The 13,022-nt window shown below is 39.9% G+C and overlaps 1 protein-coding gene across 4 annotated transcripts in view; it reads left to right on the top strand.

Moving 5' to 3' along the window:
* Positions 1 to 13,022, top strand: part of LNPEP (leucyl and cystinyl aminopeptidase) — a 69,048-nt gene that overhangs the window by 45,906 nt on the left and 10,120 nt on the right. For all 4 annotated transcript variants that reach the window (XR_012584850.1, XR_012584849.1, XM_074569196.1 and 1 more), the window contains 7 exons: positions 2,792 to 2,952; positions 5,452 to 5,540; positions 7,240 to 7,420; positions 8,168 to 8,324; positions 9,744 to 9,928; positions 10,579 to 10,740; positions 11,576 to 11,716. Coding sequence is in view for 2 of the 4 variants with exons in the window: in XM_074569196.1 (XP_074425297.1) it covers positions 2,792 to 2,952; positions 5,452 to 5,540; positions 7,240 to 7,420; positions 8,168 to 8,324; positions 9,744 to 9,928; positions 10,579 to 10,740; positions 11,576 to 11,716 (1,076 nt within the window). In the remaining 2 variants the exon portion in view is untranslated. The remainder of the gene's footprint in view (positions 1 to 2,791; positions 2,953 to 5,451; positions 5,541 to 7,239; positions 7,421 to 8,167; positions 8,325 to 9,743; positions 9,929 to 10,578; positions 10,741 to 11,575; positions 11,717 to 13,022) is intronic.

Below are 13,022 nucleotides of genomic sequence, written 5' to 3'. Positions count from 1 at the left end.
TACATGTTATTGCTGGCTTGAACAGAGAACAGTGGGCTGTAAATGCTGGTAAGGTGAACTAGAGAGATAGTATAGGTTTGTTAAAGTTAAATGTAACTTGAATAATAATATATGAATTTCCTTATGTTTCTGAGAGCTCAACCTAAAACACATTTTCGTAAGTTTGGGGACATACTGTCCTTTTCGGGCTGAATGATCATCTCTGCTAATAAAGAGGCAGTGATATCATGGAATCATCGAATCATAGGGTTGAAAGGGACCTCTGGAGATCATCTAGTCCAACCCCCTGCCCCCTAGGGCAGGTTGCACAGGAACGCATACAGGCAGGTTTTGAATGTCTTCAGAGATGGAGACTCCACCACCTCTCTGGGCAGCCTGTTCCAGTGCTCTGCCACCCTCAGAGTAAAGAAGTTCCTCCTCATGTTTAGGTGGAACTTCCTATGCTCAAGTTTGTGCCTATTACCTCTTGTCCTGTTGCTGGGCACCACTGAAAAGAGCCTGGCCCCATCCTCCTGACACCCACCCTTTAAGTATTTATAAGTGTTGGTAAGATCCCCCCTCAGTTGTCTTTTTTCCAGACTGAAGAGACCCAAATCCCTCAGTTTTTGTTCATAAGAGAAGTGTTTGAGTCCCCTAATCATCTTGGTATCCCTCTGCTGCACCCTCTCCAGCAGTTCCCTGTCCTTCTCGGACCGGGGAGCCCAGAACTGGACACAGTACTCCAGGTGCGGCCTCACCAGGGCAGAGTAGAGGGGGAAGATGACCTCCCTCCACCTGCTGGCCACACTCTTCTTGATGCACCCCAGGATGCCATTGGCCTTTTTGGCCACAAGGGCACATTGCTGGCTCATGGTCATCCTGTTGTCCACCAGGACTGCCAGGTCTCCTTCCACAGAGCTGCTCTCCAGCAGGTCAGCCCCCAACCTGTACTGGTGCACGGGGTTATTCCTCCCCAGGTGCAGCACCCTACACTTGCCCTTATTGAAATTCATAAGGTTCCTCTCTGCCCAACTCTCCAGCCTGTCCAGGTCTCTCTGGATGGCAGCACAGCCTTCTGGTGTGTCAGCCACCCCTCCCAGTTTTGTATCATCAGCAAACTTGCTGAGGGTGCACTCTATCCCCTCATCCAGGTCATTGATGAATATATTGAAGAGGACTAGACCCCATACTGACCCCTGGGGAACACCACTCATCACTGACCTCCAACTGGACTCTGTGCCCCTAATCACGACCCTCTGAGCTCTGTCTTTCAACCAGTTATCTATCCACCTTACTGTCCCTTCATCAAGCCCACTTTTCCTAAGCTTCCCTATGAAGATGTTGTGGGAGACTGTGTTGAACGCCTTGCTGAAGTCAAGGTAGACAACATCCACTGCCCTCCCCTCATCTATCCATCCAGTCATGCCATCATAGAAGACTATCAGATTAGTCAGACATGATTTCCCCTTGGTGAATCCATGTTGACTACTACTGATAGCTTTCTTTTCCTCCACATGCCTTGAGATGATGCCCAGAACGAGCTGTTCCATCATCTTTCCAGGGATGGAGGTAAGGCTGACCAGCCCGTAGTTCCCCGGCTCCTCCTTCTTGCCTTTTTTGAAGACTGGAGTGACATTGGCCTTCCTCCAGTCCTCAGGCACCTCGCCTGTTCTCCAGGACCTTTCAAAGATGATGGAGAGCGGCCCAGCAATGACTTCCGCCAGCTCCCTCAGCACTCTTGGGTGCATCCCACCAGGGCCCATGGACTTGTGAATATCTAATTGATCCCTCACTCGATCCTCCTCAACCCAAGGGAAGTCTTCGTCTTTCCCCGTTACTTCCCCCAATGCCTGGGACTCCTGAGGGCTGGGCTGAGCAGTAAAGACTGAAGCAAAGAAGGCATTCAGTAACTCTGCCTTCTCTGCATCCTCCATCAACGTGGCTCCTGGTTCATTCAACAGTGGGCCCACAACTTCTCTGGTCTTCCTTTTGCTTCCAATATACTTGTAGAAGCCCTTCCTGTTGAGCTTGACATCCCTGGCCAGATTTAATTCCAAGGCAGCCTTGGCTTTCCTTGTTTCATCCCTGCACGCTCTGGCAGCATTCTTGTAATCCTCCCAAGGGGTCAGTCCCTTCTTCTACTTATTGTAGACTTCCTTCTTCTACTTGAGCTTTTTCAGAAGCTCCCTGCTCAACCATGCAGGTCTCCTGCGTTCCTTGGCCGATTTCTTTCTCTTAGGGATGCAATATGTAGATACTATAAAGTACTTATCCCTCAGTGGGGATGTTGTAGTACAGGCAGTCTCTGAAAGATTAGAAGAGGTTGGATGTTAAGCTATGCAAAGGCTGGTAAGTGGGAGGGGAAAAAAAAAAAAGGAGAAAAAGGATATGTTTTTGTTGTACGCACACCGTTGCTTTAATTAAATTTCTAATATTCACTTCAGAATTAAAAGAAGAATGAAGAACTTTAACCTGAAACACCCACATAATATCAGAATACCAATAAGAAAAGAAAAAGGGTATGGGGGAGCTTGAGAGCTTACTTTATTTCCTGTAACATTCTCTTCTCCAATTTCATGACGTACCAGTTCAACCTGCCCGATGTCTTTCCACTGCTTGGCCAGGATTCCCTCAACTTAAGAAAATAAAAGCCACTTGCTCCCCTAAATTATTAGTTACAAAATTTACAAGCTCAGTGTTAAAGTGATTGTTTGCAGATGCAGAATCATGCTACTACTTACATGGTAGGTTAAGGAGGAAGCTTTAAAAGTGTTGTCCAATTGCAATCTTCTTGTTATGATTGTTTTTGCAGATTACCAATGGAACATTAGATGTAAAAACGCTGATGAAGACATGGATTCTGCATAAAGGATTTCCTTTAGTTACTGTTGTTCGACAGGGAAAGAATATTTCTGTACAACAAGAGAAATTTTTGTATCATATGGAAACAGAAAATTGGACATCAGATGCAAGGTTATTACCATCTTAATAGTTTTTATCCATTAAAATCTACCTGCAGATATCTTTCTTGTATCTTGTGCGTCTCTCTCACTTGTATTCAGAGGTTCTAGTATTTTCTTTGAAGTAATAGAGAATTTAGCACAAAAATTCACAATAATAACTGCCTGAAGATCCATGTCTATTTCCACCCAAGCACCTGGTAAAAATCTGTGGCGTCCTTTTTAAGCTGAGTTTCTTATTTGGATCCTTTCCAGAAGCTTTTAAGCTTGAGATGATGAGTTGTGGTAAATAGTAGAATGAATTCTTCACATTTTTTAATACTAAAAGGCAGATCTCACAGGTAAAGTTTTCTTTTAATTTCAGAAAGTTTTGTGTGGTTAATGAGAAGCTGAAGGTAGGCAGGTTGCAGAAGTTTGCAGAATTTACAGATGCATATGTCTTACTTTAGAGTTTCTACTCCTTCCTGCCAAAATTCAGTGTGCATCTTGGGCTTTGTTAGAGGAAAGTAGAGAAGCTAGAATCAAAGCTTTCTTGGCTTAAAAGTTTTAAGACGGCACTAATGCATGACAGCAAATGGCTGAATAAATAAGAGAGGCAACATCCATTGTACCAAAAACTAAGAGAGAAGTAAATATGCAAATGCTGAAGAAGCAAAGATGTGGCAGTTTCTAATTGTAAAAATGAATTTTCTGCAAATATGTCTTATATTATGAACCTTACTATATTTTGTAACAAACAAAAATACATAAGTTTGAATCCTTTTTAGATTTTGGTTGGTTTTAGCCAGTTGTTTGAAGTTTTAATGGAAACAAAGTCCTTTACATGATCTTGCAGAATCAGACCTGTGAAAGGAATGTGTCTCTTGAAATGTTGGAAGTTACAGCGTTTTGTTTTATTTTGGTTATGTAGAGGAAGGAGAGTGATATGTGATTGAAAGGTGAGGGAAAAAGGGAAGGATTGTTAGGCTTAATTATTCTTCTGTTTCTAGTGGATGTCACTTTGGGGAGTGCATGAAAAGCTTTTGAAGAAGGGTGCTCTGTGTGAGTCATACACAGAAGGGGTCCCTGACAGAATTGGAATGCATATGTGCAACTTGTTTCATCTCACTCAAAGTTGTGTTTTCTCTAAATAATCAATTCCTTATCACCATTATGAGTCATGATAGCATTTATTCTTCCGGCTTGCTGAATACTGGCTGAATTTCTGATACAGCCAGAGATTTCCTGTCCATATGGCTTTGGACAAGCTACTTATCATGCTGGAACTGAGGAAGAAGTACTAGGAGATGTCCCTCAGGGGTCCATATAGGGACCACCACTGTTTTGTTTCTTTGTCAATAACATAGACAGCGGGATTGAGTGCACCCTCAGCAAGTCTGCAGCTGGCACCAAACTGAGTGTTGTGGTTAATGTGCCTGAGGGATGGGATGCCAGTCAGAGGGACCCGGACAAGCTCGAGAAGTGGGCCCATGTGAACATCATGACGTTCAACAAGGCCAAGTACTAGGTCCTGCACCTGGGTCAGGGCAACCCCTGGCATCAATACAGGCTGGGGGATAAAGGGATTGAGAGCAGCCCTGCTGAGAAGGACTTGGGGTACTGGTGGATGAAATCTGGACATGGACCAGCAATGTGCACATGCAGCCCAGAAGGCCAACCTTATCCTGGGCTGCATCAAAAGAAGTGTGGCCAGCAGGTTGAGGGAGGTGGTTCTCCCCACCCCGCTCCACTCTGGTGAGACCGCACCTGGTACTGGTAGCTGTGGGAGTACTCAGTACAAGAAAGACATGGACCTGTTGGAGCGGGTCCAGATGAGGGCCACAAAAATGATCAGAAGGAGGGAACACCTCTCCTATGAAGACAGGCTGAGAGAGTTGGGGTTGTTCAGCCTGGAGGAGAGAAGGCTCTGGGGAGACCTTATTGTGTGTGGCCTTTCAATACTTAAATGGGTCTTGTAAGAAAGATAGGTACAAACATTTTAGCAGGGCCTGTTGTGGTAGAATAAGGGGTAATGGTTTTAAACTAAAGGGGGGTAGATTCAGATTAGATATAAGGAAGAAATTTTTTGCGATGAGGGTGGTGAGACACTGGAACAGGTTGCCCAGAGAGGTGGTAGAGGCCCCATTTCTGGAAGCATTCAAGGTCAGGTTGGAAGGGATTCTGAGCAACATGATCTAGTTGAAGATATCCCTGCTCATTGTAGAGGCCTTGGATTAGGTGACCTTTAAAGGTCCCTTCCAACACAAACCAGTCTCTGATTCTATGAATTTTTCCCACTTGTCAACGTGGTGGGAATAAAAAAAGAATTGCTGTACATGCTGTAAATGTATTCTTTTATCTTATTCTGATTATATGAATGGGATTTGTACTTTATTTAATTTTACACAGCATGCAGTGGTTCTAATACTACTAAGATATTAAAATGCTTAAATTTTAAGAAAAAACAAACCAAACCTTTCAAGACAAATAATATGTGTTTAATATGTCAGTAAACGTTTGCTTTCCTTTGCAGTTATCTGTGGCATATTCCTCTCACCTACATAACTAGTAGCTGCAACTTTACCCATTGTACTAATGCATATTTACTGGACCAGAAGTCAGGTATGTGGCTCAAAACTTCTGTAGCAAGTTACTTAAGTGTTACAGATTCCTGATCTTTCTGAGTGCACACTTGCATAAGATGTGAAGATGAAAACATATGTAGTACAAAATAATTACACAGATCTGAAGCCAAGCACTACTGGTGGTGTCATCATTAGAGTGTTGGTCTTTTCTTCCCAGTGCACGCACAAACTCTCTCAAACTGCATGTCCTTTAGAGAGTGAGTAATGGGAGAGCTGCTCTGCCAGTGTACTGAAAAGTGAGGAACTCACTTTCTACTGAAATATTATTTATTTTCTTTAATGGTGTAAGAAAATATTGAATCTGTAACACTTTAAGTTTTTTAGAATGCTGTTGTAGATCTTGAAACCCTTAGATCTTTTCACATAAACTTTGGTTTTGCTGCAGTGGCTAGTTTGAATCCTAAATTGTTAGTCTATGGGTTTGTTTTTTTTTTTATTCAGACATGTTTTTTTCCTTGCCAAGTGAATAGTTACTATACACTTTTATATAGTATCGTGCTAAAAATCACTTTGGCCGTCTCTTTCCATTGACATGAATGGGTTTTTGCATTTTATTGATGCTGGTCTGACTCATCACCTTACGTCTGCTGATGTATTTTCTTCTCCCCTGTAAAAGTTACTACTCAGTACATTTAGCTGGCAATTATTTTTAATTCATAAGCCTATCTCACACCTCTACTTTTTGAAATAAAACCATACAAATTTAAAATTAAATTCTTAGATCTGATCTTGACATTTTTACTATGTACTGATTTTTATGAACTGCCACCCATCTAAAATGACTTTAGAAGTACTATAATTAAAGTAAGTCTTTTTGGTTTATGTCATTCTGACTTTGGTTTTACAAAGCCTTCAAGTTATTCCTGGCTTTTTTCATTTGAGATGGAGTTTTAGAAAAAAATATTATGAATTGTCAGAATGGAAAACTAAAGCTGTTTAATGGAATGTTTTCTTCATTTTACTAGAACTAATAGGCAAGTAGCCTGATTTCGTAATTTTTGTTTCACCTTAAATGACCCTGTTGGTGGTCTCATGTTCATCATACTAATTCCTATTCACTGTAGAACCTTGGATGTGGAGGATATGAGAGTAGGAGAGATGTACAAAAGCGTTTGGGGTAGAATATTTACTACCATTTCAAAGGCATTGTAGGTGCTATGCAAATTGTCGGTTTTGGCAAGAGTTATAGAATCAACTGAAATTAAGAACTTTTTCCCAAAGCCTCTCTTCTTGTACCTAGTTGACTCTGAAACTAGAATGTGGCCTGTCATCTACTTAATGCTGTCTCCATTTCTCTATTTCTTTATATGACATGTGTAACTGTTCTTTATATACATATGGAAGTGGGCAGAGAGTTTTTCAAGGAGGTTGTTTTAAAGGAGGACTGAACAGGAGAAAATTTACTGCACTAAATAATTAACTGCGTAAGTACAACTCGGAGCAAATCCTGATACTATTCATTCAATCAGATGTAGGAAGAAGTACAACCTGGAATTTTGGAGCCTTCTTGTGAAAACTTTGTACTTGGCTATTCCTCCTTCATACTAGGGGGAGCTAGTGAGTGGAAAAGGATTTATTGACTCTCTGGAACCAGTCTGCATCATAGATTTGGATTTGAATGAACAGTTGCTAAATTTTTGTTTCTGCTGCTAATTGGTTGGTTGTCTGCCTATTAGCTGTCATTGAACTTCCGGAAGAGGTGGAATGGATAAAATTCAATGTGGACATGAACGGATACTACATAGTACACTATGCTGAAGACTGGAAAACGCTGATTGATCTGTTGAAAAATAACCACACTGCTTTGAGTCCTAAAGACAGAGCAAATTTGATTAACAATATCTTCAACCTTGCAGGGTAAGACTTTTATATTAGAAAACATAGTTAATATGTGTTTATAGTTTTTTTCCATGTGAAAGAGGATTATATTCTAGAGAAGCCTGCTTCAAAGAAGTTTTAATTCAGTCTTTATTAGCCTATTGAAACTGTTCACTAATATCTTTTTTGAAGTTATTTTAGTGATGCTTCCATATTGGTCTTAGATGTTATCTCCCTGTTGTTTATAGCAGCATCTTTTATTTGCAGCATAAAGAGACACGCGATAGCTTCCATTTCTGGAAGACACTGCTTTCCTTAGTGTTCAATAATCTGTTGAGCATACTGTTTTCCTGTACTCTGTCAATGAGTGCTTCACTTCAGAGAAGCAGGCTATTTGCCTGTCAATTTTTTACTGGCTCCCTCTCTTGTCTTTCACCGCTGCTGTCAGACGAGGTGAGGCTGAGTGTTCTGGGTAGCCTCTTTGTCAGCTGCTTCCTGTATGTGAGTACTCTCATTTATGATAAATATTTTCAGACATTATTGTCACACTTCCTTACCTATTTTCATTTTTGTTAACTGTACACGTTAGTGGCCAATATTGCTTTGTTTGCTATCTTACTAAAGTTATAATACAAAAAACTCTACATTGAAAGTGTTTCTTATGTTACTCCCTCTATTCACCTATTCCTCTGTTAATGTAATGGAGAGCATCACTTCTGATCTTGTTTCAGGGAGTGCTTTTGATTTGGGAGCCATTTTAATGTTTGTATTCATTGACCCCTATAGTCTAGGAAGAGAGTCTCTGGAAAAGGCCTTTGAGCTGATTGAATACCTTAACAAGGAGAGCAGCACTGCACCACTCACTCAAGCTTTGTTTCAGCTGAGTCTTATATACAGCCTTTTAGAGAAAAAGGGTGAACAACATCTGGCAGCACGAGTCATGGTATGTCTTAGTTTTCTGGAAATTATAATTTGACGTAATTAGCTGTAATGTTCTTTATAGTTACATTATCTTTTTAAGTGTTGACTCTTGAACCGTTATCTCACTAAATTGCATGGGGATTCTAGATGGTTGCTAGTCTTGCCTGCTTTTGTTAAGTAGTAATGATCTCTTTCTGAAATACTAAATTTTTTGGGATTGACTTCCCCCCTATCTACCCTCCCATCCCCTAGCCCCCTACCCCTGCCCGCAGTGTTTTGTAGAGAGTGTAATGCAGTGGGAACCCAGTGGTGCCTGGGGATTTGCTATAGCGGCTATAAAGGTCAATGTAGTACAGATGTGTAATTAAACAGAGTCCATGACTTTTTTTTAGCACAGAAAATTTATTTCCAAAATTATTAGAGTGGCTGGAGATCATAGATCTAATTGCTTTGTATAAAGGCAATGGAAAAAAACCAACTATTTTCTGGAAAAATAGGAACATATGAATGGTTGTCATTATCCCATTCCAGCTGTGCGGTAGATTAGCACGATACAGTGCTACAGGCTTAGCAATGAAATCAACATCGTAGCCTCGGTTCTTGCTGAGGAAATGTCTTTCATTTCTCTATTTACCTTCTTATTAGGAAACCTCCTCTATATTCATCTACAGGTTTAAAATGATCCTTGCTGCTTTACATTGTAGTACATCAGCAAAGGGATTTAGTCTAGAAGGAAAATTATCAAATGGTTAGATAAAATAGCAGATGTTTTTCTTTATACTAGGTAAGGGTAATTAGTGTGTGCTTAAGGAAACATAAGAAACAAAAAACCCCACTACTATAATAATTTTATTTATTTAGTATTTATTCAAAAGTTTTACAGATCTGCTCTAATAAACAGCCCAAGCTATGGTTTGCAATGCAGTGTCTATGAGGTTATATTTAAGTTCAAGTGTTTCAGCTGAGATGCATACCTCATTAGGCACCTAGCTGTGGTTTTGGCAAGCTACAAAACTACAAATATGAATCGTGTTCAGCCTATAGATAAAGGTTTGTTTGTTTGTGCTAAACTAAGGTGTATTAACTGTTACTTGGTGGAGCTAAAAGCAAGTAAACATACAGGAGTTGTAGTTAGTTGCGATAGTAAGCTGACTACGTACAAGCCTGAACTGTCGCTCGAAGAGTAGTCTTCAGTTTCCACGTGCAATTTAAGATGTAGCCGTGGCCCATCTTTCAGATCCGTGTGGTATCTGATATTTATTCACACAGATAAGAAATGGTATGTAAATGTAAATTGGAATAGGTAGATGAAAAACTACTATTTTTACCTTCCACACTTCTAAAACTTAATTTTATTTTTTTTTCTTTTTTAAACTAGTTTTGTATATAGAACATCCTCTTGGGAAGAATTAGCTATTGCTAATAATTTTTTCTCCTTTAGTATAGAATAGAGCACCTGCTTGGTGATAAAATTGATCAACAGGCTTGGACAGATGATGGGACCCTTTCTGAACGAGAGTTACGGTCAACACTGCTAACTTTTGCCTGCATCCATGGTATAAGAAACTGTAGAGCAACTGCCACTGAGATGTTTGAGAAGTGGATGAAGTCTAATGGAACAATGAGGTACCACAAAAACTGGGCTTCCACTTTTTGGGGGAAAAAACCCCAACAAACAAAACAAACCAAAAAATCCCCACAACACCACCACCAACTGAATATTGGTAAAGCATGTCATTCTGTCTTTTATTGTTCCTCTTGTAGAAGTAGTTGCTGTTTTAAGACGAGAGGGAGAACTGTGCTAGAATTTAAGACTTTGTCTGCAGTTTCATTAAGTGTGACTGCAAAACCAGCTACAGATTGCTTCCGTCTGCATTTCCCAAGATGCATGCTCAAGTAGGATTACTTAGTAGCAACGTCAAAGAATACCTGTTTATTTCGCAGAATTCATTCTGCTCTGGTTTCATGTGCATTTTTGAGACATAGAAAATTACTCAGATTTTTGTACAGTTTACTGTGCTTTCATGTGACTAATAAGATTTGCTTTTTCCCAGTGACTTAAAGTATTAGATTGGCATGAATTGAGTCCTGCAAAATTACAATTGCTACAGAATTAAAGTGCTCAGAAGACAGGCATCTTTTTCAAGCTAATCTTTTCATTTTGTGACTTTTCTTCCTTCTTTTCTCAGATGAGCATTTTTATGTCCCCCTTTTATTTGTTTGTTTTGGGTTTTTTTGTTGTTTTGTTTTGTTATTGGTTTTGTTTTTCCCTGTAGTCTGCCTAGTGATGTTATGAAAGCCATATTTACAGCTGGAGCCAAATCTAGTGATGGCTGGGAATTCCTCCTAAAGATGTACTCCTCTTCAGTTTCTGAAGCAGAGAAAAGCAAAATGATTGAAGCCTTGGCCAGCACGGAAGATGTCAGAAAGCTGATCTGGTATGAAGGACCCAAAAAGTTGTATACTGTGTAAATTAAGAGCGTTAAAATATTTGAAAAAAATGCATTGCCTTTTCGTATCATGGAAAAAAATTCTGATTCCTAAAGAAAATGTATCCACATGTTTAGTACAGGCCTTCCATAAACATGAAGAACCTGATAGTTTTCACTTAAAAATAATCTACGTAACAGAATAGCTCAAAAGGCCAAATTCTTAATACACATAGGGAGAAAACAATTGAACTTAAAGGCTTTGCACTACTGGTAACACAAAATTGCAGATTTTGTGGTAAAGGTAACAAAATCGGACATTGTTCTATGGGATCTTATAAGATTGGTCTGTATTTATAACCAAGATTGTACCTATTTGAGTTTTTTGGGGGGGTGGTTTTTTTTCCTTTTCTTTTTTTTTTCTTTCTTTGGGTGAAATTTTGACCTTATATTGTGCTCAAGCACCTCTCTATAGACCAAATCTCAGTACTGCGTGGAGGACACCAAGGTTGTCCTGCCAGATGGTTCTTGTTATAGCTTTCCGCTCTCAGATTTTCAATGCATTATGTTTTCAAGTTGTTAGAGTTTACTTCATCTTTTCCACCAACAATGAAAATTCAGATACTTGGTTTAGAGCGAAGGTCACTCTGATACATGGAAACTAAAGCTAAGTGCCTACGGTGTTTATAAAATGGAGCATCAGTGTGTTCCAGATGCCACAAGTTGCTTGTTGTTTAGTCTGTTATATAATCTTTTCCATCTAATTCAGAAGTATCAGGAGAATCATGTGAAGATATGAATAGATGTTTTTTTCTTGTCCCTTTTCATACGCTTTGTCTTTTAGGTTAATGCAGAACAGCCTTGAAGGAGAAGTCATCAGGGCACAGGAACTTTCACATATCATAGCAACTGTTAGCCAGAGTTTGCCTGGGTATTTGCTGGCCTGGGACTTTGTCAAAGAGAACTGGAAAAAGCTTACACGAAAGTAAGGCTTTTGATGTAGCTGAAACTTCACACTGGCAGTGGCAAAAGTACCTGTTTGTTTCTTTCAAGTGCAAGATAATAAATACTTGGATTCCTATAAGAAGATTTGTATTAAAATTGTAAAGGCTGTTTTAAAATCTGATTTTACAAAGATAACTTGGAACATAAACTTCGTAGTCTAACCAGTAGTTGATGGGACTTCGGACGCTCTTAGACCCTCACAGGAGTTCTAAAAAAATCTTGATTTGAATTTCTCTTAAAAGGATGCTGTCTCTAAGATAATTGCTGCAGATGCAAGGTGTTTATGTGGATCAAATGCATTCAAAAACAGGCCCAGGGAATTCATTCAGCATTTATTTTTTTTGCTTTTTCACATCAATCCCAAAACCAAATAATCAAAAAATCCTGCTTCTTTAGAAATACATATTCTTCTTAACTGGCCTTTAAGGGTACCCAGCAGGAGAGCTGGCCTGCAAGTCTTCAAAAAGCTAACAGTACATGGAAAACCATGTTTCTAAATCCTAGTTTTGAATTGAAACAGTTTCGTGTTGCTAAAAAAGCTTCTTCTGGATGAAAATTTCTGCTCTAGCAAGCTCTTAGTAACCAATTTACAAAATTACTTTGCTTGAAATGAAATCTGGTTGCAAATTCAGTTACCGTAGAGTTTCATAGAATCATAGAATAATTTGTGTTGGAAGGGACCTTTAAAGGTCATCTAATCCAAGCCCTCTACAATGAGCAGGGATATCTTCAACTAGATCACATTGCTCAGAATCCCTTCCAACCTGACCTTGAATGTTTCCAGGGATGGGGCCTCTACCACCTCTCTGGGCAACCTGTTCCAGTGTCTCACCACCCTCACAGTAAAGATTTTCTTCCTAATACCTAATCTAAATCTCCCTTCTTTCAGTTTAAAACCATTACTCCTCTTCCTATCACTCCAATCCCTGATAAAGAGTCCCTCCCCATCTGTCCTGTAGGCCCCTCTAGTGTTCCATCCTTCTGACCATTTTTGTGTCCCTCCTCTGGACCTGCTCCAACAGGTCTGTGTCTTTCTTGTACTGAGGACTCACACATCTGGATGCAGCATCCCAGGTGGGGTCTCCCCAGAGCAGAGCAGAGGGAGAGAATCACCTCCCTCAACCCGCTGGCCATACTTCTTTTGATGACGGTTGGCAATACATACCACAAGTACCGGTCTTGGTATTCAGTTCTTTGCTATTTGAACTATGATGGAAGTTTGAAAATTTTCCATGTCTTTTGCTCTGAAGTTCAATTTTTAGAGCAATTAGGGAACTAGAGGCTTG

The sequence above is a fragment of the Larus michahellis genome, chromosome Z (genome assembly GCF_964199755.1).
Source record: "Larus michahellis chromosome Z, bLarMic1.1, whole genome shotgun sequence".
Taxonomy (NCBI): domain Eukaryota; kingdom Metazoa; phylum Chordata; class Aves; order Charadriiformes; family Laridae; genus Larus; species Larus michahellis.
The sequence above is the reverse complement of the archived record's forward strand: the minus strand, read 5'-3'. Positions and strand labels throughout refer to the sequence as shown.